A 27,485-nucleotide genomic window follows, 5' to 3' on the forward strand; every position below is an offset into this window, starting at 1 on the left:
ACAATTGACTACAGGCTGGAACTTGTTGAATGATGTAAACCACTTATATTTTCCTTTTCCATCTATTTTCTACTTTTTATACATTGCTTTGATCTTTTCTACATCTTTCTATTGTAGTTCACTTTCACTAAATCCATACTTATATCCTCCAGCGATTTATTTATATTCTTTCACCTTGTGCTGCCATCTACTTTTCTTTTTTGAAACTCCTCTCTTCTCATCTTGTGTTGTTGTTTCCAATATGTAATATCTGGTTTGTAACAACTTTTTACAAAACAAATAGCCGCGCGCTTATATAGTCGAAATTAAGGTTTTGACGCTACACAAGGTTTTGACAGATTTTTAGAATAAGAATTAAAAATGCTCCTTGTTTGCATCTGACGAAAAGCGGAAAATGACCCAATATATTAAATAATCCTATAAGAATTTTCATCCAACGCAACATTTTAAAAATTATTGCCGCTTTTATTTCCAATAAGAAAGTCTACTCGTTTTTCGAGTATTGATTACTATCCGATTGCGTTGTATTTTTCCCACTAGATGGTTCTGCTTGTAGTCTGTGCTTTACAGAAAGTGTTCGCACAAGACAATGAAATATATGCCAGTGTCCTATCCTATATCATTGAGGCAGTCTGCTAGCCAATAGGGAGCATTCATACACAAACCACGCCCCCAATCTCTATTTCAATGTGCACATGTGAAATACGCACCCGGGATCCCTGGATCGGGGACCGACACCACTGAGCTACCGAGCCGGCCTGGCTTCGCCTGATATTGCGCTGTCGCTGTTTTACCTGCGTGGTGGAATCGTCTCTGCCAGTGCTACCGTAACTGTTATTGAAGTGTTTCTTTATGATGAAACACGAGCAGTTGGAAAACTCACGATGCTGGTGAGCGCCTTCAAAAAGTTCCTTTAGTAATGATAAAATTTTCACAGTAGACAGTGTGCACAAACGTTAAAGCCACCTTCAATTACTGAAGAAGGGGATAGAATAATTTCGCTGCTGTCGCTCGCCGTCAGTTCCGACGTCTGTGTTGGTTTACTTGCACAACAGGCGAAACACCCTTGTCGTTCATCAATGAGAATGACCAAATTAACGCTACTAGCCATCAGCAAATCGTTCTCCGTGCAAAGCAAACTATTGTAGATGGCAGCACCACCCCTGTTGTGTCTTCACGCTTTTGATGTGCAATTGTTATCCCATTTGAATACATGGGGAATTTGATGCTCTGCTGCTAGTATATTAAATTGCAAGTTAAATTTCATCTTAACCTCAGGAATTATGTCTGAACATGATAGTTGAATAATAAGTGCTGTAAAATTTAGATCTTTAAGAAGACGATCGTTAACAACAGAAAATATATCGGAAATCCAAAAGGCCTTAACATTTGCACAGCACTTGCTAACGTTTCTTTCAATTTTCACAATTTTAGTGCTTTTTTGTTGTGAATCCTGTAAAGAATAATACATAATAATTCCACGCGACTGTATTTCTATTTTTATAGTTGTTTTAATAACGGGCTCTTTTTATCTCGCGTTATATCATACTTGTACTTCCCCACGTGGCTAGTAAATATGGCCCTTTGCTTTATATACACACCTTTTTTCGAGAAGAATAGTTATTACGAAAAATATTTTATCTTCTGTTCCATGTCTCTAGGGATTTCTTATTTACAGGAATTATAATTTTAAAATAGTTGGACCCAAAAAAAAAAAGGACGAACATACGAGTGGAAAATGTCTGCTTAATACAATGAAAACATACGTTAATATTAAGTTATCGGATAGAGGCATAGTGTCGTAATGTACAGCAATAAAAATCTTGCCTTGCACCGTTAATACATTTCTTCTTTATAATTTTGAGAGTTTCTCCGATTCCTACTTCCGCTGTTGAATTACACATACTCGCAACCAGAAAAAAAAGCGTAGTGCAAGAATCTAAATTTTTGTATTATCGACCCATGGCAGCTACGGACGACCTAAATGACGTCACGTTTATGGTTCTTTGTACATAAGTAGGGCTCGGATAGTTATGCACTAAAAAGTGTAAAATATGCACTTGAATATGCACTTTAAAAACCCGTTTAATTTATAAATGCTGTATATTGCAAACTATGAAAGATTACATGCCAGGCAACAAATATGCATTATTCTGAATGCTCATTCGCGACACAGATTTTTTTCAATTAATAAGGTTCTGCGTTAAATGAAACGCAATACATCACAGATCAAGATAATGATTGCATTTGATAACAACATGATTTCTCAAATTTTCGAACTTGAAACTCCTTCTGTTTTCAGCTAGAATAGTCTTATATTCAGAAAACACACGTTCCACTTCGCAAGATACAAGTGGACTATATTTTAGGGCAACAAAGTCGCACACATCTAGTTCCAGATCATCCACACGTTGTCCATTTCTATGCAGAATTTTGCAAACTTTCACCATTGTTGCATACCCACTGTTCATTTTCAATACTGCATCCAATTTCTGTACATACACAGGATCTTCACCCTGGGCGAGGGCCTCTTTAACGTCTTCTATAATGTTGATGCTTGTTGTAACCCTTTGGTTTCTAATCGACGAGTGGAATTTTTCAGGCAAGACGTACTTGCCACATTACAAAAACTTATTTTCATTCAAATATGCACTGCATATGAAATATGCATTTTTAGTTAAAAATCCTTAAATATGCATTTGCATATGCAAATGTGCTTTAATTCTTAGGTTCAGGAAATTGTAATTTTCGGAAACCTATGATTGGCTACATAATCTTCAAAGCTTTACTGAACCAATTTGTATTATCGATTTACACGAGAAATTCTTACCTTCGTTGAAAATAACGTTTGAATAGCCATCCCATCATGCTCAAATGTAAAGCTTAGGACAATCAAATGACGAACGAAATTCTTCAGGGACACAACAGGGGTGGCGCCGCCACCGGAAAAGTTTGGCAATAAACAGACCCATTTTGGCAAAGACGATTTCAAGCTTCAGCAAGACGGGGCTCCAGCGCGATCAACAATTACAATGTGTGTGATGTGTTGTTCCATGGTTTTTGGACATGGGGCAAGGATGTTCGGCCTCCATATTCGCCGGACTTGAATGTCATGTTTGGTGGTCGACTTTGGAGGAGATTTCTCGTGTTCCATAGAAATCAGTTGATGCACTCAAAATAGTTTTAGGACATGCATGGGACTAAATTAATGTCAAACTATATGCGACCATTGTCAGTAATTTTCGGAGATTTTTCTCAACAGTTTCGAGGCAAAAAGAAACACTTATTGTATTGTTCTTGTTGTTCTTACTAGTCCAATAAAGTTTTGTAAAAGTTAGCAATTTAGATTTATATATTTATATTGTTGAAATATTTTTAAAAAGATTCCGAAACTTTTCGTCATCCTGTATATTCACCGGGTGTCCGGAAAAGATTGAACCTATTTCTTCGCCTTTGTTCTATGTAACCATTGTGCGAACCGTCATGTAACAAGCATTGATTGCAACTAGACTGCAGAAGTTTCATTTGAAATACCCAACGTGCGCATACGAACTGTTTGTGCGAAATGATGCTGACCAAACAACAAAAAGAGTTTTCTGATGTAGAATGTGCGAAAACGACGTCTGTGATCACAGTTCGACGCAGTTTTCGGCGTCAGTTAGTCTTGGATCCACCTTATAAAAGTTTCATTAGGCGTTGGTATATTTAATTACTGGAGAAAGGCTACCTGTTTGGTGGAGGCAGTGGATAGAATTCAGCAAGACTTCCAACACAGTCCCAGGAACTCAGTTCAAAAAACGAGGTGAGTTGGAAATACTTCACTCTACGGTATGGGAAGTGTTTCGTAAACGTTTGTTACTGAACGCTTACAAGGAAGCAACTTGTGCAGGCACTCAGTGAACCAGGCAAAGCACTTGACTCGGTCTTCCGTGTGAACATGCAGGAACAAATCCTCCGTCACGGAAGTGAGTTGAATACAGGGCTGAACTGGCCCACCGGGACACAGGGCAAAATCCCGGCACGCCCTCTCGTCTCGGCGCCCTTCCGTAAACACATTCGGCGCATTTTTTCCCTACTGTTTACAATCGGTCACGGATATAGCAGTGGTGAATTAACATTTTATTTACTGTTCCCCCCTGGACTTAAAAGTAAGAAAGCACGACTGGCGCCTATTGAAAAAAGAATCAATGACCATGAAGGATAAGTAAAAATCATAACTTTTACTGAGTTTTTCCTTTATTTTTAAAAATAGTTGTAAGAATTTGAAAATATATTTGAATTTCATTATTGTGGGTTAAATTTCTGTCCGTTTAAACTTTAATGAAACAACCTGACACTTCTTCTTTTGTTATCTGTGGGTTAGCAGTAACAAAATCTTGAATTTCTTATCTTCTTCTGTGTATAAAAAATGTGAATCCCAATTCAGCCTTTAGCCGACTTCCGTGGCGGAGTGGTTACACACCCCAGAGTCCCGGCTTCGAATCCCAGCCTGACCATGGATGTTTTTTGTGTGTCCCTTCATCAATTTCATCATATCACTCATCTTCATCCTTGCTATTAGCCAAAAGTGGCAGAAAAGCGAAGTAAAATAAATCAAATCAATAAAGACAATTAATCAATTCAGCCTTTACTGTAGCACTAGACCATTACAATCAATGTTTTTTGGGGGCACCCTGTTGATGAAAATTACCACCGCCCTCTTGGCAGTCCCAGTCTGGCCCTGGTTGAATATAAACTTGTCACGTATGTTAACAGAACTTAGATTATCTTCCTATTTGTTGTAGAAAGAATGCTCATAATGTATCAGGGGGGTTGAAACTGAGTGTTTTGAAAATGGCGCACTTTTTTCCCGGACACCTTGGAACCGCGATGATTCAGCTATTGCACTCTGTGGCAGAGTAGTTTGCAGAGTGCGTTGCGATATGGGCGGTCCCGGGTTCGAATCCTGTGAAAGACATGAATGTTTGTGTTCATCTGTCGTGAATAAAATGGTGGAGAAATGAGTCAAGTTGATATGAGAAGGAGATTGACTTACCGCTTAGGACGTTTCACATTTAAAAAAATCGTAGGGCGTCTAACTGTTACACAGAAGACACGAGTTCGCTCCCCGTGATGGATGATTTCAGGTGAAAATATTTCCAGCCATGTCAATGCATGGTCCTTTTCTTCACCAGCCTTTAATAAATGGGTAACGAGGGGATAAAACTTGGGGGGGGGGTAAATGCGACCGAAGCGTGGTGATGACCATATCACGCCCATAAAATGGTCAACATTGGAATTGGGATTCTTACAAAATGCTCAAATAGGCTAATCAGGACTGGACCTACAGCTTAAAGTGAGAGCCGAGGCACTATGGAATGTGCCTCCATCGGAAATTGAACTCGAGACCGTTTGCTTACAGTGAAACATAAATCCATGGTATCACATACACATTTCGTTTCTTCACATTTATTTTCACAAAAGTTTATTTACTTACAGTATTTTCTAACGATTAGTAATTCCACCGGCACACATATTACATTTTTATTACTGTTGTAAAAGTACATTATTTCTTTGGAATAGTCATGGACGTCCAGGGAGGGCGAAGGAAGGTATTTTTTTTTCCAGGGGTGCAAACAAGGCACATTTTCTCCAAAAATAGTGTTGTTCCCTAAAAAAAAATTGCTTAAATTTGAATTTATGATGTTCATGTAATAATTAACACATATTATTGTGGCTAAAATGAAATTATATGTGTGAAATACATAATTTTTTTATTGACTTTCATTTTCCAGGGAGGAGCCACGGCCCCACTCCTCCCTTCCGGACGCCCATGGGAATAGTTCTTGAAATGGGGCACGACCCAATGAAGCCCTCCTGCTAATCCACTCCACAAGGTAAACAAAATAAAGGGTGTCCCAATAAGAGTGACGGATTTAAAATGCTTAATAGAATACTTTTTTAAAAGAAGAATGACAAGAATATTTACATCATTACAACGGCTAAATGTTCCGATTTAAGAATGCCAAGTTTGATTTTCGCAACATGTCTTGTGGTTGGGTTGGTAACACTGTTCTTACAAGTTCCTTTATCAGTGATTGTTGCAGCTTAGTTGACATGGAGCGTTACACAAAGGAACAACGAGTTTTGATAGAGAAAAAATCATTACAAGAATGGCGAGTGTTATGCAGAGAGTGTTACAAAGCTTCGTGCAATCCTTGAACGTGGAAGTGCGCCTAGTGAGACAGTACATTTCGCAAGTTGATCAAAAATTTGAGGAAACAGCTTCGACAGCAGACATTAAAACACAGTGCTCTCGATCTAGTCGGGGGACATATGCCGGATGTCATCTTTCATTCTTAAATCGGAACATTTACCCGTTGTAATGATTTTAAAAAAATTGTCATCTTGTAAGTATACAGTATTTTCTTAAGCATATTAAATCCGTCGCTTTTATTGGGACACCCTATTAGCAAGGTTGGCAACAGTAGCTAAGCACCAGAATTCTGTTGCACATATTATCCAAGTGTTAAAAGTTCAATTTAAAACGTGAATATTTCGTCAGATTATACTTCTTTACTCTCACGTTAATCGCAAGAAAATAACCATGTCCATTGGTGTGAAGTCTCTACGGCATCAGAGGTTGGACTGGTGCGTCAGCAGTGTATGGAAATGAGCCACAGTTACTTCATCCCAAAAATTAACGGAGTTACAGTTACTTTGTCCAGAAAGCAAGTAGCTAAGTTACTTCGCCCAAGAAAGTAACTGGGTTAGTTACTTCGTCCAAAAAAGCACCTGAATTACAGTTACAGAAGAACGCGATAAGAAGGCTACGTTAAAGTTGATTGAAGAACAATACCAGCGTTTGTTGTGAGTGACATCTTGAAAGAAATACGTTCGAATTATACAGGGTGATTCATGTGAAACTAACACATTTCATTCACGTTTTATTTCAATACGAATACATCGTAAAGGTCCGTGTTAGTCTCACATGACGCGGGACATCTGGGAGATTCATACATTGTCAAGACTCAGCTCTGCAGGATTTGGTAGCTTTCATCGCCATATTGACTTAGTCCCAAAGAAAATGCAGTACAGGCTACGAATGTTCATGGTGTTTGTTGGGAAATTGAATGACATATAGCTGCGTCAAGGGTATTTTCAACAGAGGACTCCACGTGCACCAAATGAGTCATTGACGCTGATCCAAAGTGTATTTGAGGACCTGATAATGTACCTGAAACTTATGGCCACTGAGACTGCCTGACTTAAACCCCCACCTTCGACTTCTTCCTGTGGGAGTATCTCAATGGAAAAGTGTACGCTACTTGCCCTCAGACATTGGACGAGTTGAATGAGATCATTACAAATAAAATTACTTGCACTGTCAACAGCGAATGACCAGGTACAGCCACGGAAACTTCTAGGTTGTAACAATTCCATTGACTTTCATTACAATCCAGCAGTGTCCGTGACTGTACATGGAACGACGTGGACAGCTGAATGTGCGGGAGGGGGTGAGGATATCTTCGTCATGTAATGTAAAGAATAATAAACTCCCATATCTACGCTACATTTCACATGAAATAACTTGACGCTTTCTTTATTGTTGTTGTGCCTCCCCGATAGCACAGTGATAATGTCATCGCCTTGTACTCCCGGGTTCGTTACCCTGTGATAGCACATAGTGGTTCGGATCCCACTTTAAACTGTAGTTCTAGTCTCGATTAGCCTTACTGTACATAAAGTGAACTTAAACACCAACTCAATCAATCAATCACCTTGTAATCAAGGGGTCCCGGGTTCGATACCCGGTGTAGGCACATCGTGGTTTTGATACCACTTTAAACTGTTGGCCTGTGAATAGAAGTAGATTTAAAACAAAAGTTCAAACTTCTTTATTGTTCACATTCATTGATAATGAAATGTATCAATTTTACATGGATAACCCTGTATTATAAATTGAAACATTTCTCTTGTTTTTTTTTCAAATACTGACTGAAACTCGAATCAGCTACTTTAGTTTTATCGTATTTATAAATATAGCTTTAAAGTTTTAAGCTTACTGATCCTACAATAATAATAAAAAAAGATTTACTTACCTGTCCGGGAAAATGTGGCCTAAGATCACCAATGCCAGACTCTCTTTGTACCACAGGTGAAGACATCACAGCATGAACCAAGAGGTTCAGCAAGAGAGACAAATGAACAGCGAGACGATTCATCTTGTTGCGACCTCTGGAAGAAACAAAATAAACTTTAGCACTATGTGCGTAAGCGTAGAAACACAGCTCAGCAAACATAAATAATTGTATCTTGTAAGTGAGCGTTAGACCACTAGATAGCGCTGATGTTTTGGATAAATACTTTGCACCAATGAGACTTACGTGCTAATAATTGTCTCATACTCAGCCCAACAAAATTACATAATTTTTCCATTTAAAATGCATCATAATTATACAGTGTGTCCTAGAAGTCTTTCCCTGATTACAAACTTTACTCATATCCGCTATATGCAAGGTAGATATGTGAAAGTGGTGCTAAATGTTGGAAAACTAACGAAGTTTTTTTGTTGCAGGTTTGAGTAACGTGGCTGTAGTGTAGCAGTGTCAGTGCCAAGAAAACCGGAAATGTTCACAAATCAGGAAAAAGCTCAGCATGTACTCTGGTATCACGAGACAATAACAGTGCAGAGGAACTTTCAAATGTACAGAATATCTGCCATCAATAAGTTGGTATTTAGAAAATGGAATTTATCTTCATTCCCAAATCCTGTCAAGTCCAAGAAATATTGTATGGAAAGATGCCACTCGATGTCAAGAGCATTAATTCCGGATTCCTTGGTACTGACACTGCTACACCACAGCCACATTACTGAAACCTGCAACATATAAACTTGGTTAGTTTTCCAACATTTTGGCACCACTTTCACATCTCTACATTGCATATAGCGGATATGAATAAAGCTTGTAATCAGGGAAAGACTTCTGGGACACCAGTATATCGTAAACATGGGTTGTAAATATAGGTTAGACGCCAAATATTACTTATACTTATGCAGGAGGGAAAATTATAGCTTACCTTCAATAAATTTAAAGAAGCTAATTTTTTTATTGCAACGTTTCTTTTAATCGTGGAATTAAGTAAATAAATATTAAAAAAACATTGTCAAAACAGAAAGTCTTACTCGTTTACGTATAGCTGAGTAAAATCAGCCAGCTCGGTGCCCGAGTCGTTGCAGCGGAGTGGTTAGCGTAGCGCACTACGGCGCAAGGAGACCCGGGTTCTAATTCTGGGGAAGACATGGAGTTTCTTTGTCCTGAATGAGAAGGAAAGGCTTAAGATATAAAAAATGAGAAAGATAGTGGCAGAAGAAACTAACACTTAGGAGTTTTCCTTACATGCAAAGGTGGTGGTGGTGGTGGTGGTGGGGAGTTACAGGCAAATTTCAATCCTTGTTAGGGATGATGTCATAATACTAGACAAACAAACATTTTCCAAATGTAAACTTGTTCATGAAGTAAGTACTGTTTCGTTGAAGAGTACTGTAGCGCCACGTCTCGGAAAATATGTGAACTTCAAGCTTATGGACAAGCGGATGGAAACTTGGAAAATCCTACGGTTAGTAGTGTTGTTGTTATGACGTCACGTGTTAATTGTCTGCTGCTCAAGCTAAGCTAACACAGCACTAAACCTAACGTTCCTAACGTATTAACGTGTTTATTCTTGCTATTAGATGCATTCGTGATTAGTTTAGGTAGATCAGGTTTGGTGCTCTTAGCATATCTCTAAGATGCTACAGATGTCGCTTGTCGCTCGTTTCAAACGTAAGTATCTCGAAATGAAATATTGTTAGTCAAATTGTCCACGAGTTCCTTTCAGTAATTCTGCTCTTGCATCCTACGTGTTGTTAAGGACTAGATTCTTGCAGATGTCGGTTCAGAGGTTTTCATCAGCTTGTTAATGGGTTTTGTCAGTTGTTGAAGCTTTATATGGGTGAGCAAAGAGAATATACACAACGATGGACAACTTCCTTTCTAATATTTGTGCATCCCAGTATATGATCAAAACATTCTCAATATTTGATGTATTTGTTTCCGGTGGATAAAACAAATATATTGATATATTTTATAGACTATTAATAACATTAATATAAAATGTATATAACTAATAAATTAATAAAAGTAATTCAAGCAGTTTATTTGAGAGACAAAAACGTACAGTGTTGCGAGACATCTCATTTCAAGATTTCTCGCACAATAAAGCTGATCTCATAAAGTCGTCTTGGTAATTTATGCATAAAGATAGAAGAAATGTGAATTTAATTTCAATATTAGATCCAAAATGTATTCATATAACATACACATAACACATGTTGCAAACAGTGGAACAGTGATCGCTCTAGATATATATTTCTGTGAAGCAACCAATGAGTTATATTCAGTATTTTAATATATTGATAAAGGACATGCACTGAATGACTATGCATAAACTAGCTGTTATACACTAACAAACAACATAAATCCACTTCATGCACAAATAGGCCAATTGTGGGGACTGGACATACAGTTGTAGGTGGGATTCGATCCACTATGTGCATCTGCCGGATATCAAACCAGGGACCTCTTGATTACAAAGCGCCATCTGGAAGCCTCTCTATTACACAATAGATTAAATATTTCATTGAAACAATATATATTATAAACTGTAACAAGATATAAAAACAGATTGCAGGATATGCTGCAAAAACGGACATCTGGCAACCATTGTTACATCTAAAACCGAACTTCGTGCCGGAATGCTTAGCACAGCACGCTACAACGCCACGGATCCTGGGTTTCAAATCCCATCGCAACTAGTTAAAAGTTGAAGAAAAGTGACACTAAATGACAAAAATGAAAACAGCTTCAATTTTTTTTCTTCTCAAAAACAGGTTGGATATTCCCATTCCCACCCGAATCTAGCTGTGATATAATAGGAATACGTTAATATAAACGGAACCCAAAACAAAATATTTAATTCGCGCACTAACCCATGCCGTAGGTCATTGAATTGGTAACAGGAACATTATAAACAACATTTTTGGTGACAGAGAACAACATTCATAGCTTGGAGAGTATGGAAGTGTTATTAGTTACGCATTTCATGTGTAGATGGCAGTTTCTTCAGAATCATGTTTCTCCTTTCTATAATATTTGTAAGAGAAAGCAATGCAGTTAATTGTCATAAAATATCTGTAACAATTTATTCCCGGACATCAGAATATTATTTGTGTGACGGATTCAAGTCTTAAAAATTACATACCTGAAGCAAATATCATGATCACCTAGTCATCAAAAGAATAAAACCATATTAATATGCATGTGCATAAATCGCTGTCACGTATCCAGATTTGGAGAACGTTCCCATTTTTGTATATGTTCCCTAAAATATAGAGGCCACAGCCCACTTTTTACATGTAATAAAAAGTTCTCTCCAGTATGAAACTGACACAATGCTATCGTTAACATGTAAAAAAAAATGAAGAAATGAAGTTAGAATTCTATGGAAAGAAGCTAAAAAGAACGAAAGAGAGTAGGGAAGGGGGATAAAGAGAGACAAGTCTAAAAAGGGAGAGAGAGAAGATAACCTAGAGGAAGAAAGAAAAAGAAGGAAGTCTAAAGAAAGAGGGATAAAAGATAAGAAGGTAGAGAAAGAAAGAAAATGAAAAAGCTAAGAAGATAGAGAAAGTTAAGAAGCTAGAAGAAAAGAGAGAATGAGAGAAATGAAACTAAAAAGAGAAAGAGAGAAATAAAAAGAAAAGAAGCGAGATGAAGTGAGAGAGAGAGAGGAAAATAAGAAGCTAGAGATAGATAGAAAGGGAAGGACACAAGCTAAAAAGAGGAAGAGAAAAAGAATGAAAAGAAGCTAAGAAGAGAGAGATACAGAAAGATGGAAAATGTAAGAAGCTAGAAGAAGAGAGAAAAGGATAGGGAGAGAGAGAAAAAAGAAGCTTAAAGAGAAAATTAGAGAAGTTTTGAAAGTGGGGAGAAGGAAAAAGAAAGAAACAAATAAAAGCGAGTTAGCAATGAATAAATAATTTAAAGGCACATCTAAAATAATCATGTAAATAAGCACAAAATATGAATAATAAAGGAACTTAAGAAGGCATGTGGGTGGTTTTTGTACATTAACATATTTCAAGTTTCCTTTGGCGATAAATCATTTGAAGTTTTTGTAATGTATTGTATTTTTATTTTCTATCGCGTTTTTGCTACTTTTGGCTAATTGGGACGCAGTGGATGAATTATGATTATGTGAAATTGATTAAGGGACACTAACGAAAGAACGCCCTTACTCAGGTAAGGTTTCAGTCCAACATAATCAAGGTTCCGTACATTCTACATTATACTGCGTAGGAGCCAAAGTAGCTAAAATTCCGCTGCAGGATCCAAGGCAATATAAACAATTACAATAAAAGTGAGAAATCCTAATTGTTCTTCGAATAGCGGCTGCGCAGAAATCTTGCGCGTAGGAAAAAATATATATGTCATTGAACGTAGCTGCTACATTGAAGCTGTGGGACCTCACACTTATATTATGGGTTGTTCAGATACAACCAACATATTAATGGGCTCAATGGCTTCAGAACTAACACGTAGGAAAGGAATTATTTGCAAGAAATTAACTTTATTCTTAAAGTCCATGGAAATTTTTCAAAGAGGATAATTTCAGCCCTATTTGAGAAATAGGTAGGGGGAGAATGGGGTGAGTTATGTTTAAATTTTGCAGGATCTACCATTGATGAAATGCTAAGAGCAGTACCTGTAGTTTCCTCGATTACCATGAATTTTTATTTCACAATGCTCTAAAACTTGTAAATTTCTTGCTTGATTTTTCAAAGATTGTCAGTATTCTCAATTCACCCCGTATGTGGGCGTGAGGTAACTACGTATGTGTGCGAGGTCAGTTGCCAATATGTGTAAATCTACCCCTTATAAGGCTTGTAGAATTAATAGAAACATTTTGATCAATGAAAGATTTCTTCGATCCCAAAGTGACTTATGTTTCATATCTAATACCATAGAGAAAGTCTTGTATACTGAATTCCTGTGCACACCTTCGCCTTACTTAGTTCAATAATTTTTGAAATTCATGTCTCTTAAATATTTCAAATTCAACAATGACTGTGATTTTGGAAATCCCACCTGGAATCAAATGTACCACTGTTCGTATCAAATGCAACAGAGCTAACCACTTCGCTACGTGTAGAATACAGAGTGATTATAATGATGCTGCTCTCCACAAAGGGAGCCCGAAAAATGTATATGCAAATGGTAAGTCCGAAGTTGGACTGAAAATCGTTACATCTTGTTTGCAAGTTGTCGTTAAATGGAAATTTATTTTAGACAGAAAGAAAGAAAGAAAGGAAAGAAGAGAGAGAATAGAAGAAAAGAATAACGAAGGAAGAAAAAGAGAGAACAGAAGCTAAAAGAAGAGAGAAAAGAAAGAAAACAAGTTAAAAGAAGAGAGACAGGATAAAAAAGAAGAGAGAGAAAAAGAAAGAAAAGAAGTTAGAAGAAGAGAGAGAAAAGAAAGAAAGAAAGAAGCTAAGAGAAAGAGAGAAAAGAGAGAAGGAAAGGCAGAAAGATAAACTAGAGGCGAAAGAGAGAGAGAGAAAGATAAGAAGGCTAAGAAAGATGGAAAATGTAAGAAGCTAGAGGAAGAGAGAAAAGGAAAGAAGATTAAAGGAAAGAATGAAAGAAACAAAAGAAAGTGGAGAAGGGAGATGCAGAAATGCTAGAGACAGAGAGAGAAAGAAAGAAAATAAGCTAGAGAAGGAAAGAAAATGTAGAGAAGGAATGATAATTTGCGACGTCATAAGCAACATCATGTCAAACACACACACACGTCTCAATTAATTACACAAACTATTTACAAGATTACACACCTGTCGCTTGGCGTTCAGCCTTTAATCATCTTCGAACACGCTGTTCCATTTTCCTGGCGAGGACACGATTTTCCAGCTACCAACTCAATCTGATAACACACGAGCCAAACTGCGTAATTGATCGAAACAACCGCCCCGCGGCGCTAGTGTCTCTGGATCGGTTTGGTAATGAACCCTTTCCATGGAGAACTCGAACCACAAGGTTAATCTGCAGCTGAAGAATTTAATCTTGACTACTTTGGATTGCTTGCGAAATTGTAGTTCACGGACGGACACTAGGTGGCAACTTCATGAGAAGGTAAATATTTATTTACTGCTTCAGCAATAGCACATACTATTGTTGACCGCTATATTTACTAAAATAAAAACACTAAGTTTGTTTTTAACGAAAGTTACTTAGGGCTTGATTTACATAAACATGTGAGAAAAATTGTTAATAAATGACTATTGTTAAGATAGATTTGCTGTTGTATGCTAACAAGTACACCACCACTTTTCTCAATATCGATTAATTATGTTTAAACATCTGTGGTTCGGATTAAACATACAGGGTGACGTAAAAGTAGTAAGAGGCATAATCGAATTATTTGAATAATCGACATACAATCGATTAATAGAGAAAATAATGTATATGAATAATCGAATGATTATGTGGAATTGAATGATTTTGAAGCGAATTATAGAATATGAATGATTTTAACATTTATCGGACGGCTGGTCGAAATATGAACCACTTAACGCAAGATGGTCGAAATTTCGACAAGCAGCAACGCGGCAGCAATTAACGTGCGATTTCTAAAAAACTACACACGATGTTTCAGTTCGGTCCTTTTTGTCTTTAGTATGCATATGAAGGTATAACATACTCGATTTTCAAAACAATACATTCATTGTTACTACTATTAACAAGCGAAGTTTGAAAAAGTATTTTGTTTCCCGTTGTTTCCCTTTGATACCCCCATATTATTATGGGATACATTTCTTAAAGAGGCCATAACTTTTAAACTACTGCATCTTTTTGAAAAATTTAAATTCTACAAGCAACAATGATTTAAGAACATTTTAACGAACGCCCGAGAATTAAGGGTTCAGGGGGAACCGGGGGAAAAGGCCCGATTGTCGAAATTTGCCCCGACCACGTGTTAACACACGGTAGCATTTAACGCGCCATTTCTTGAAAACTATACATTATATTTCAGTTCTGCCCTTTTTGTTCATTAGATTACGTCTAAAGGTATGATATACTCGAATTACAAAGCAATACATCCATTGTTACTATTATTAACAACTGCCGTTTATAAAAGTCAATTGTTTCCCTTTTGTTACTATGTGATAAATTGAAGATAAAGTTCTGTAACTGTTCAACCATTGCATCTTATTGAACAATTTAAATTCCAAATGTAAGAATGAGTTACAGGAAACATTTTAAGTAACATCCGATAATTAGTGATGAGGGAAAGCAGGGGCAAAGGCCAGAAGTTCGAAATTTTCTTTAATACGCAAAATTTTCGAACATTGTAATTTACGTTTATTTTTTAGTTGCGGTAAGTGCATAACATATGCTCATAGAGCCCGACCCTGTGGCCGAGTGGTTAGCACATCGCGCTGCGACACAAAGGGTCCCGGGTTCGAATCCCGGTCGGGTATGGTTGTTTGTGAATGTCCATTTTCATCCATTTCATCATTTCATCACTCATCCCCATGTTCGCAAATTAGCCAAGAGGCACAAAACGCGAAGTAAAATAAACTAAATCAATCAATCAATCAATATGCTCATAGAGTGGTCTTTTGTAGTGCTTCTCTCCAGATTTGGTCCATCCAGTGTCCATAGGGCCGAATCTAGAAGCGAAATTCGGGTCTTTGTCCCGAGCTGGCAGAACTGCCGCCTTATATAATGATGTTATTTTTTTACTCAAGAAGTGTCAGTCTGATTTCAACGAAACTTTGCACGGTTGTAGGAATGTACCACCGATACATACTATATTTTTAACATTCACGTCAGTCTATTTAGGGAGGCACAGGGGCGTGCTGTAAGTCATTATGAAAAATAAACTTTTTTCTTCTTCTACTTCGTTTAACACTAATAGGAGGCACAATATAAAAATTTTACCTGTGTATAAGAAAGAAAACAAATGAAAATAATATTCTCTCTACGACAATTAGTTCTTGAGATACGATTTTTTTTTTATTTCGCGGCAAGTATGAAAAGCCCGCGCTTAAAAATGTGCAGGCGTGAACGAGAATACAGGCGCTCCAGAGGTCCGGCGAAAGCGATTATGGATGATGAATGATTTTGAAGAGATTATTATGCAGTCACTTTAGACGATCTTTTTCCAAATAAAGGAACTAATTCATAGCAAGCTGAAATTTGGTATGTAGCGTCTTTATAGCATTAGTAACAACATACCAAAGTCTCCGACGGTCACCCGTACGCAAAGTCCGCCATAATGAAAAATGGCGGGCAATGAAAGATTTAACGAAATAAGAGCTGAAATTTGGAGCATAGCTTCCTTATAACATTAGTAATAACATATCAAAAGTTCCCCGCGATCACCCTGTCTATAAGTCCGCCATAAAATGAAGTACAACATGTTAAGTTTTCTGCAGATAATTTCGCATTTCGCATTAGAATGGAATTGACATGTTACAGAATGGAATTTGGCAAATGTATTTGGTATGAAAAGTATGACAATATTCTGTAATATTTGCCGTCTCATCAGGCAGGCTATTGTTTTCACGTGTCTCGTTGTGTTCACAAACTAAATCATAATGTCACTATCCTAATGCACATCTGTAAGTGGCACACAACACAAAACATATCTGAATCAAAAAGTTCGACGCTTTCATCGTTGTCATGTTGGTCATCTACGTCTTCGCCATTGTCTTCTCTGGAGATACCGAAAACAAGAATGAAATTCGTACAGGAAACACCTTGGGAAGGGACACATATTTTGCTTGCATGCAACTACATTCTCCATCACAGTTCTTCGTAATAATAGTTCACTAACATTTAAGCGCCATTCCTGATCCTTATTCCAGTTTGACATTAGGTTCATTTCTATCCTTAACTGCACGGAAAATGAACCTTATGTACCATCGGGATCAGCTTGCCGATATTGTGACGGCGCGAGGCTTGTGTTTCATGTTGGTGTTAACAGGAAGACCCTTCAACAGGAAGGTTATATAGTATCTTCAAACATGTATAGTCGCGTGAAAAAGTAGGTCAGATTGAATTGTTTTGGGCGGCGTGTAAAAATGTTCATTTTCCTCATTTGCTCCCAACTGGATATTATCCGGTGATAAACTGACGTAAGCTTGTGAACTTTCATCTGGGAGAGAACAATAACCCGACGCTCACTTTCACCAAACAAAAGATCTCTTTTGTTTTTCCGCTTGAACAAGCCCTCTGCCGGATGTTTACGGAAGCTCTCTTGCTCGAGAGGGTGTGCTCGCTGCGAGACCAAAGGTTTTGGGTTCGAATTTAACATGGACGTAGTGGTAACCAGGGTCGTTGAAGGTCCAGGAATTGATACATTCTAATGGGTTCTGTAACATGACCGCAGACTTTTTCTCGCACAACTTAAATTCGGTCTAAGCCAAGTCGCGTATTGTTTTATTTCAATATGGAACTTGGACCCAATTTTTTTTTTTTAAAAAAAAAAAGGTTCCTGGACCGTATTTAAATTGATCCGGAAAAAGAAGTTCTTGGACCTAATTGAGATTCTTTACGGTCCACAACCTACGTATGCTGATTTTCTCTCCTGGACTTGAATTGAATTTATTTTATAATAGCGCCCTCGCATTGTAATCAAGTTCTACCGGGTTGGATCCCCTGGTGGAGGAACACGGTGTTTGGATTCCCACTTTAGCCGACCTCCGTGACGGAGTGGTTAGCACAGCGCACTACAAAGCCAAGGATCCCGGGTAAGAATCCCGGACTGGACATGGGTCCTCCTTTCATCCATTTCATTATATCATCACTCATCCTCGTCTTCGTGATTAGCCAAAAGTTACAGAAAAGCGAAGTAAAATAAATGAATGCCAAATCTCTATTTAAACTGTACGTCCAGTCCTGATTGTCCTCCCTATGTATAAGTGGACTTAAGTTTCAATGTTTGTAATAAGTCCATTTTAAGTAGATATACAGTAAACAGCAGGCTCATAAAATGAGCTTAAACACTTTCGAATTATGAATTAGAGATCATTCTGTCTTGTACACCCAACGGAAAAAGTAATAGTAGGTGAATTGCACATGACTTTTTAAATTCAATCTGTGAAGATCATGGATTGAAATAAAAACACCACTAAGCAGATGTCAACATCAGCTTCGTATCAACAGAATTCCATCCCTTAAAACAGCACAAGCTGTACAGTAAAAAAAAAGGGAATGAAAATATTGGTGGACAATTTGCTACAATTATCTTTGCCGTTGGCTGTACTCATACGCGTCATCACCTTTGAATTATTAGGGTTATGGGAGAGTGTAAAATACATCAATGTACTTAATACTTTTCTGGACGATTAGGATACGAGTCCCCGTGTCCACCGATTCCGACGCCAGAACGCCAGAACTTCCGCCTGCAATATAAACGTTTGATTGTTTCATTAAAAATACTTCTTTGCAATTTTTCATGCAAGAAATTTGAGAAATCGTCGTAGGAATTTTCACGGTGAGCTAATGCCCACCCTTGTCCCCTCACCCACAGAGAAGAAAATAACGAAGGAGCCAACAGATGGCACAGCTTAAAACTTCATTATTTAGAAGAAAGTAATTATTTTTTTCCATAATAAATACCTTTTGTCATGTTAAAAAATTTGCATAAATAGTCTTCGCTAAGCTGGATCGGAGACCCATTAAAATCGGATATTTTGTGTTTCGCATGGTTCGTACTTACCAATTGTCTATTGCGGAACATACTTCAAGATGCCATTATGCTTTTTACACGAAAACAAACGCAATTTTTCACATTCTGAGTGCTTTTTTTTATTCCTTTCTTCGCTTCCGGAACACACAATATGGCGGGCATATCTTGACTCACGTTGTGGGTATGCAGTGTTTCAACCTCCTTCACCGAAAAATACCTACTATCGTGTTCGTCACCGGTGGAAATTATACATTATGCATGAGTAGCGGACGGATAGCCCAACGAACCATACACGGATAGCCCCACAAAACATTCACAGATAGCCCCACGAACCATTCAGGGATAGCTCCACGAACCATTATGCACGGTAGGTGACCGATAGCCCCACGAACCATTCACGGATAGCCCCACGAACCACTTCCGATAAGGTTAGGTTAGGTTTGGTTACGTTGGGCAAGCATAGTAAAAAAAGGGGGTTTGAAACACTGACAGGGGCTTACGTCATCAAACGTACACAGCATCCGGTTGTCGTAGGGCAAGCAAATGAAAGCAATGACAATTGTGCGTCGGTGAGATATTTCTCTTGAAAAATACATAATTTCCCGGTCAAATATATTCCACGATGAAAGAAAATACCTCGACGAACGTTGTAAACCTTGGAGAAACTCATTTCCGTAAGTAGTTTATTGTGTGAAATTGAAGAAATGTGTCTCCGATGTATGAAACTGTTACCACCAAAAGTGTCACATTTTGCAATAAACTAATTTAATATTTAATCTCTTGCAAATTATTTTTGAAATTGTGTAAATAAATCTCATCGTATTATCCTGTTTAATTACTAGTTACTAAATACTGAACTAACTTGCGGACCAGTAATTTTTCATTTTATATTTATTAAACAATATGCGTCAGAGTTGAAGAAGGTCATTTTAATTTTGTACACATGTGGTAAAAGTTGCCTCCCCTGTGGCGCAGTGGTTGCGTGGTCGCCTTGTAATGAAGGGGTCCAGGGTTCGTTACCCGGTGGAGGCACGTAAGTGGTTCGGATCCCACTTTAAACTCTAGGTTCAGTCGCGATCAGCCTTACTGTGCATAAAATGGAATTAAAACACCAACTCAATCAATGTGATGAAAGTTCTCAACTCACAAAAAGAGTTGGGTGGTATAGGAATAGTTCCGAAGAGCAAAGTAGAACGTTAGATACATGAATTGATGGTACACCGTGCTCATAAATTATTGGTGGATTTCGTGACACCGTAATTTGAGTTGGAAATATCCCAAGGATTGTGACATTGCTGTCAATCACACACTGTGAATGTACATTTGGAATAGCCCTAGTACTCTGCTGCCACCTTGTGGGAAAAAGCGTACATCAGTGTCGAAGAAAATTAAGCCTTTAGCTTTTGGGGGTGATGCACACTCAGTGGAATATTTGTAAGTACAATTCGGAATGTAGGTTTTGGGGGGAAATGCAAATTGTGTATGTTAGCAGTCAGTTAACTAAAATATTCCTGCCTGGTTGTTCTAAATACCTTAGGCCAGGAGTTCCCAAACCTTTTCGTTTCACGGCGTCCTTAGTGTTTCAAGATTTTCCCGCGGCGCTCAAGTCTGCCTATCTAACACTTGCAACGCTCTGTTAGTGTGGTTAGGCTGCTTGCCTTTAGTTAAAAAATAAACACATATTTCAAATTCAGAAATATTTACATAATATAAAAGTACTAAATAAGCACATACATTGGAATAAGAGTCATTTCGATGAAAATGTGAGAACATTTCACGGCGCCTCTGCAAGCCATCCACGGCCATTAAATCTTATGATATCATTTAAATAGTGGCGGCGATTGGGTGCCAAAACTGGGGAAGGGAGCAGTTTATTTTCTGTTTCTAGACAAGGCTTAGCTTGAAGAGGCCACAGTGCAGGGGCAAAAAACACAGTGCAGGGTCGGTCAGTTGCAGAATGTTGTCATTTTTTTAATCTACAAGGCTGCATACACACAGAAAACTAAATACATCATGTCGATTGATGCACCAGAATGCACGTAGCACTTACCTGTAGCTCAGACGAAACGTTTAAGTGCATCATCGAAAAAATGCATTTTGGTGCATCAAAACGCATCAACTGATGCATTGAAGTGCATCTCGACTATAATAAATCCTCACTTGAATCAAATGATGCACTTCGGTGTTTCTTTCACGACATACAAAAATGCACCCAAATGCATCAAATGTGAATCTGATTCTTTGAAGAAGCGACAAAACACACTTTAGTGCATCAATCGATGCATTCTGGTGCATCAATCGACATGATGCATTTAGTTCTCTGAGTGTACTTTTCGGCTGGACTGGATCATTAATGGACATGAATGAATTTTCAATGTTGTTTGTTACATGCTTAAGCATATTCTATATGCTTTCAATTCCTTGAGGGAGATATAAACATCCTTGGCAGGGATAAAAGTAATTTTCTTTTGCCGGGAACCCCCCCCCCCCTTTAATTCGCACACTGGCCTTACCAACTGAACGCAGTTGGTATGTCCTGCAATATGCACGAAGTAACTACTGTGGAGGTTCGAAGAGCGTTCAAACGGTAATTTGGACGTCATGCTCATCCCACGTCATCAATATACGAGGGTGGTACGAACAATTTCGTAACAGAGGATGCATCTGTCATCAAGGAAACGCTTGCGTGGGAAGGCCAAGTGTTACTGCAGAAATGGTCTACAGAGTGCGTGAAAGTTTTGTTCTTAGCCCTAGGAAATCTCTGCGGAGAGACAGTCAAGTATTGCAGATACCGATGTCCACATATGTGGACAATTCTAGGTAACCGACTGCAGTTTTACCCGTACAAATTGCAAACTGGTACAAAAACTCCATCCTGATGATCCATCCAAGCGGCTGGAGTCTTGTGAGAACTTCTTGCCCACGATGGAAATGGATGATTGTTTTCGGGACGGATAATTTTTAGTGATGAAGCGACATATACTGAATGCATTTAAGGTCTGGGTGAAACTTCAAATATTCGTCTTTCAAATGGTGATAATATAATGTTTATTATTGATGAAAATATGATCTTACAAGACCGATCAATAATTTTTGAATACCCTGTATAATAGAGCAACAAAATAGCTGTGAACGCCTTTTTCCTTACGGCACGCCACTGACCCTGACACAAATGAACACGAGTTACGTGTGTGTGTGTGTGTGTGTGTGTATGTGTGTGTGTATATAGGCCTCTATATATATATATATATATATATATATATATATATATATATATATATAATGCACTGCAATTATATACTGAGGTGCAAAAAAAACGCAACACTTGAAAATTTTACAGACAAGGTGATATATTTAATCTAAACTCTTTATGACATGCTTCTAATTATAAGTTTTGCAGAAAATTGTGTATTTTCTTCTTGCTACAATATTTCTAACACAGAAAGAGTAATTTATTTAACCAACTCGCCATGAATAACGTAATGTAACGTAACGTATACTGTACAGTCATTGTGCGCACTGAACATTTCCCATGATTTTGTGAAATTTTTCTTCCACATTGATCTCAGGCATATTCTTTTGACTCCCTGTAGCACTTCACGAGAATTGTTTTTTACTATTCCGATCATATTCAATAACGTGTGTTGTTCCCTCTGGCATCAATTACAGCATGCATCCTGTGAGGCATACTCCTTATGATGGTAGCGATGTCCTGCTGGTTGATTCGCTCCCATTCCTGTCTGAGGACTTCTCGCAGCTCTTGCAGGGTCTCTGGGGCACGATGGCGAACATTTCTCCCTAAAATGTCCCAAACGTGCTTGATAGGGTTGAGATCTGGACAACGTGCTGGCCACTGCATAACTTCAATTCCAACATCATTCAGGTAACAATTGACACATTGTGCAACATGAGGACGTGCATTGTCATGCATGAGCATGAAATTCTCACCAATGTAGTGAGCAATGGGAATAACATGATCTCCAAGGATTTCTTCAATGTAGCGGTGTGCCGTGAGTGATCCCCCATCCACAAGAACCAGGTCTGTTCGTGCAGTCAAGCATATCCCTGCCCAAACCATCACAGAGCCACCGTTGAATGCTGTCCTTGACGATAATGTGCACGGTAAATACCTTTCTTCTGTTCTTCTCCAAACCTTTTCTCTTCCATCTGGAGATCTAAGGCTAAATCGAGACTCATCAGAGAAGAGAATTACTCCCCACTGCTCGTCATTCCAGTCACTATGGTGTCTTGCAAAACGCAAGCGATCCTTTCGATGTTTTCTTGTCAGTTCTGGGCCAGTAGCAGGTCTCCTGGATAAAAGTTTCGCATCATGCAACCTTCTTCTCACAGTCCACTTGCTGACATTAACACCTCACCTGTTCAAGGTGATTTCTGACTTCAACTGCAGTCATGTGGCGATTACGGAGAACCTTAAGGCGCAAAAACTGGTCATCTCTTGCAGATGTTGACCGCTGCCGTCCACAACCCGGCCGTCTAAAGTACGTACCAAGCTTTCTGTATCTCTGGATGGTATGTACGTGAAATTGTGGACGGTCTGGTAAGCAACACTTGAGCAACATAACGCAAACTGAGCCCATCCTCTACAAATGCAACTGCTTTGACAGCGTCCTCCGTACTTAATGGCATCTTACCTCCTTCAAGTGGTGGATTTCAGATTAAAAGAGAGAAGACACAATCAGTGAGTGGCAATAATGGCTTATTTGCTTTTGTTGTTGAAACAATCAAACTTTATTGCACAAGAATGCAGCTTAACGTGTATGTCATTGTGGTTGGGTATACACTTTGTTACCATTGTTGGCCATTGTTGAGCTTATTCTGCTGCTGAATTGTCTTTGTATACATTGTTGTCAATTAAAGTTATAAAAAGACCTACATAGAAGCACAAAGTAACAGTTAAAATTGGCATGTCATCATATTTATCAATATTTTTTAGGTGTTGCGTTTTTTTTGCACCTCAGTGTATATGCAACACAATATAAATATATATAATGTGCGTGTGTGTAAAAACTAAAATAAACACACATGCAGTTATTCCTACAAACTGACGTATAAAGGTAAATAATTATTAAACGTGGATATCACTTTCAATTACTTAAAATATTTCTTTTCAATAATATTTTCTTGTGTTTTATCTTAAGAAATCCATGTATTTTTATGAACATTCCAAAAATTATGTACTGATAACTTGGTGAATGAGGGATGGAAGGGGGTTACACACTGAAATTACAAATACGTCACATGAACACACTTTCCAGCATTTTTTTTTTTTTTACAAATTTGTTAGTAGAGAATTTTAAAGTAAGTCACACACTACCATTCAAAACTTTCTAGAACATTATCTAACTTTAACCGGTAGGAGAGCGACAGACAAAATAAGCAAATTTTCTGATAAAGATACAGTAAAAGTGTATAGTTAATGATCGTTATGATAGTAACCTTCCTTGTTTCATTAAATATTAACAACCCAAATATTGGAATGCATTTTTATTTGAAGATGTGACTCATTTAGAAATTTGACTTTTATCTACTGGCTCATTTCTACAAGAAAGTCTAGCATCCCCTACTAGTGCCATCTACCGACTCTGGACTCAAAAAGCGTCCCCAGAGACTCGCTCGGTTAAGGCTCGGTTCTGATGTTGTTCATGGGTAATAGCATTCTTTCTTATACTCATTCCTTCTTCTTCTCTTCTTACCTCCTTTCCTCGACTGTTTTTGTCTCTCTCCTTCTTTGTTTTCTTCTCCATGGTTTTTCCTTCTTTCAACTTATCTACATTTTATTTTCCATTCGTGAACTTCTTTGTAGCCCTCTTTCTTCCTATTTCCCTCTCTTTTCTATTCTACTTTCTATGATCCTCATTTTCCTCTTTCCTTCTTTCTCTGCATCTTTCTCTATTCTACTGAAGGGTGTGTGTAAGGGGTGTCCCTTCCACGTAGTACACCCTGGACTGCATTTTGCAGACTAACGAGGATCTGGCGTCTGGAGCTACGGCCTATGTACGACTGTGTATGTGTTGTCCTGTGTCTTCTCTTTATTTGTGCTGAGCCCCTTTACAGTCCCAGCTTTTAACACAAGTAAGAATACTTTAGTCATCCGACATTATAGTTACTTTTTACAACAGTAGCTTTAGTTATGGTAAGAAGCTGGACCCCGTATAAAGTGACGGGTGCAAAATAAGCCCAGTGCTGATGCACCCAAAATTTCAAATTCAAATTCAGCTCTATTCTACTTTCTATGTTCGTTTCATCCTTTATTCATCTTTCTATGTCTCTCTCTTTCTCTACCTAATTCTATTTCGTTCCCCAGCCTGCCCCTGTGGCGGAGTGGTTAGCACATCGCGCTACGACGCCAGGGGTCCCGCGTTCGAATCCCGGCCTGGACGTGGATGTTTGTGAGTGTCCATTGATCAATGTCATCACTCATCCCCATCTCCGCAAATTAGCCAAAAGTGGCACAAAACGCGAAGTGAAATAAAGCAAGTCAATCAAAAAAAAATAATCTTTCCCTCCTCGCTACATGTGTACGAAATTCTACCTCTGCTATAATATAAATTAATTTGAAAATTTTTCGTATGGATGGACTAAGGGTATTTTACGGTGGGTTAGGCGCCGCCCTCGCTCCCTCTGGTCTCTACGCCCCTACACTGAAAGTTTCCCTGCACTGTCTCGACAGCCCTTCTTGGTGTGAATTCAATCATGCTTCACTGTCTGCACACAAACAGCGCCTCTAGGGGACACAAGCAAGATCAATTGGAACCTTCATTCTTCATTTCCTTCTGTGGCTTTTATTTTACCAATCTCGATACAGGCCTTTGTTTTTACACCATTCTTAAATCAGCAATCCGAAGGAGCTCGATACCGACAGTTCCAGCCCTAGCATGGGTGTTCATTAGCGAATGTCACTTAATCCATTCCATGTACTCGTAATCAGCATTCTTTTGTGTCCCTATTGGGGAGGAAGAGGGGATGAGCCCGACAAAGTAGCATGCATGACAATTATTACGGACAGTCTTATTATCATAAAATAAAAGGTCTCGGGTTCAAATCCTGGCTTGGGCATGGATGTTTCTGATGTCTATTCATCAATTTCATCATATCATCACTCATCCCCATCTTCGCAAATTAGCCAAAAGTGGCACAAGAAGCGAAGTAAAATAAATCAAATCAAATCAAATAAAAAAAAACCACATCATAAAATAAAATAAATATCATAAATTATCGTATTAGAAAATATCTGGACCTATAAGGAATGAGGAGACAGGTGAGTGAAGAAGGTTACATAATTTAGAACTGCATAATTTGTATTCATGTCCAGATATTATTAGAATAATTAAATCAAGCAGACTTAGGTGGGCAACCCATGTGGCGCGAATGGGAGAGGAAAGAAGAGCTTACAGGATTATTGTTGGGAAACCTGATGGTAAGAGACCTGTAGGAAGGCCAAGACGAAGATGGAGGGATAACGTTGAGATGGACCTGAAAGAAATCGGTAAGGATGGAAAAGATTGGATTCATCTTGCCCAGAATGGGGACAGACGGAAGGCTTGTGTTGCTGCAGCCATAATCCTTCGGGTTTAAAACTTCTAGAGAGTTAGTTAGTCTCATTATCATTTTCCTGACACTTTTTTAAATAAGTGAAAATTCACTTCGAAGTCTATCATTAAAATTGCACTTATACTTTGAAAACTGCGGGCTGAACAGATAGGCACCCGAGCACGGACTGCTTGCAGTAAGCAGGTTATTATGCGAGACAAGAGAATCTTAACTGAAATTCTGCACTGCAAACAGAAGGAAATAAAATACCATTATTACTAGTCGACAAGTGCATTGATCAGTGCTATAGTGAAGTCAAAAATCTCTACAGCACATTCTTGTAACTCCGTAACTTTTGTATTATCGAGAGGGAGCGGTTTAATATACAGGTCGATTGTTTTGTACAAATAAGCATTACGTTCACGAATTTAAATAGATATAATCATGATAGTATAGTCTGAATCATTTCTGCTTTCCCATCCGATTCAGGGACATTACCGTGTCCCGATGAAACTTTTAGGGACTCTGGGACAAATGACACCGCCCCTAACTTTGTGACGTTTCTCCAGTTTCGGTTAATATATAAACGACCCTTCGCTCCCCTAGCGGCAAACTACGAGACGTAAACGGCATGCTCTGAGATCACCTCAGACATAGGCGCCGACTCCATGGGGCTTGGGGGGGGGGCTCGAGCCCTCCCAATGTTAACGATGTGGGGGCAGAGCCCCCAAATAATTTTGCTTTAGAGGATCTAATGTATTATTTTGCTTATCTTGTAAAGTTTACTCTCAATTGTGCCACATGAACTTAACTTTAAATACACATTTGAAATGTTCTAGACCATCGATTTGGGGGGCTGAGACCGCTAAACCATCAACTTTGGGGGGGGCTATGACCAGAGACAGCAAAACACATGAATTATTACTAAATAGTAAGTATGTAATTATGAGTATTGTTAAAATTTTTACTAAAAAGAGTTTCAAAAGACGATGTGCATGAACTAGGGTAGTGGATTGGACATTGGGCTACAATTGGCTCTAACATGACATTCAGAACGAGATCATTGATAGATTAGGGAGATCTGTTTTGCGCTCCGTTGTAGCAGATATTAAAAGTCGGGAATATTTTGCTACATATCCATCCGTGGACAATTAATATTC

General features: G+C 38.3%; 1 protein-coding gene across 4 annotated transcripts in view; it reads right to left on the reverse strand.

The window, feature by feature from the left end:
* Nucleotides 1–27,485, reverse strand: part of LOC145997240 (uncharacterized) — a 200,230-nt gene that overhangs the window by 67,783 nt on the left and 104,962 nt on the right. For 3 of the 4 annotated variants that reach the window (XM_083134067.1, XM_083134068.1, XM_083134065.1), the window contains exon 2: nucleotides 8,082–8,217. In XM_083134067.1, coding sequence (XP_082990193.1) covers nucleotides 8,082–8,204 — 123 coding nt within the window. In that variant the 5' untranslated portion in view covers nucleotides 8,205–8,217. Of the gene's footprint in view, nucleotides 1–8,081; nucleotides 8,218–13,909; nucleotides 14,055–27,485 lie in introns of those variants that run through there. The other variant, XM_083134066.1, reaches the window with a different exon arrangement.

Source organism: Lepisma saccharinum, chromosome 13 (genome assembly GCF_977018435.1).
Source record: "Lepisma saccharinum chromosome 13, izLepSacc3.1, whole genome shotgun sequence".
Lineage (NCBI taxonomy): Eukaryota > Metazoa > Arthropoda > Insecta > Zygentoma > Lepismatidae > Lepisma > Lepisma saccharinum.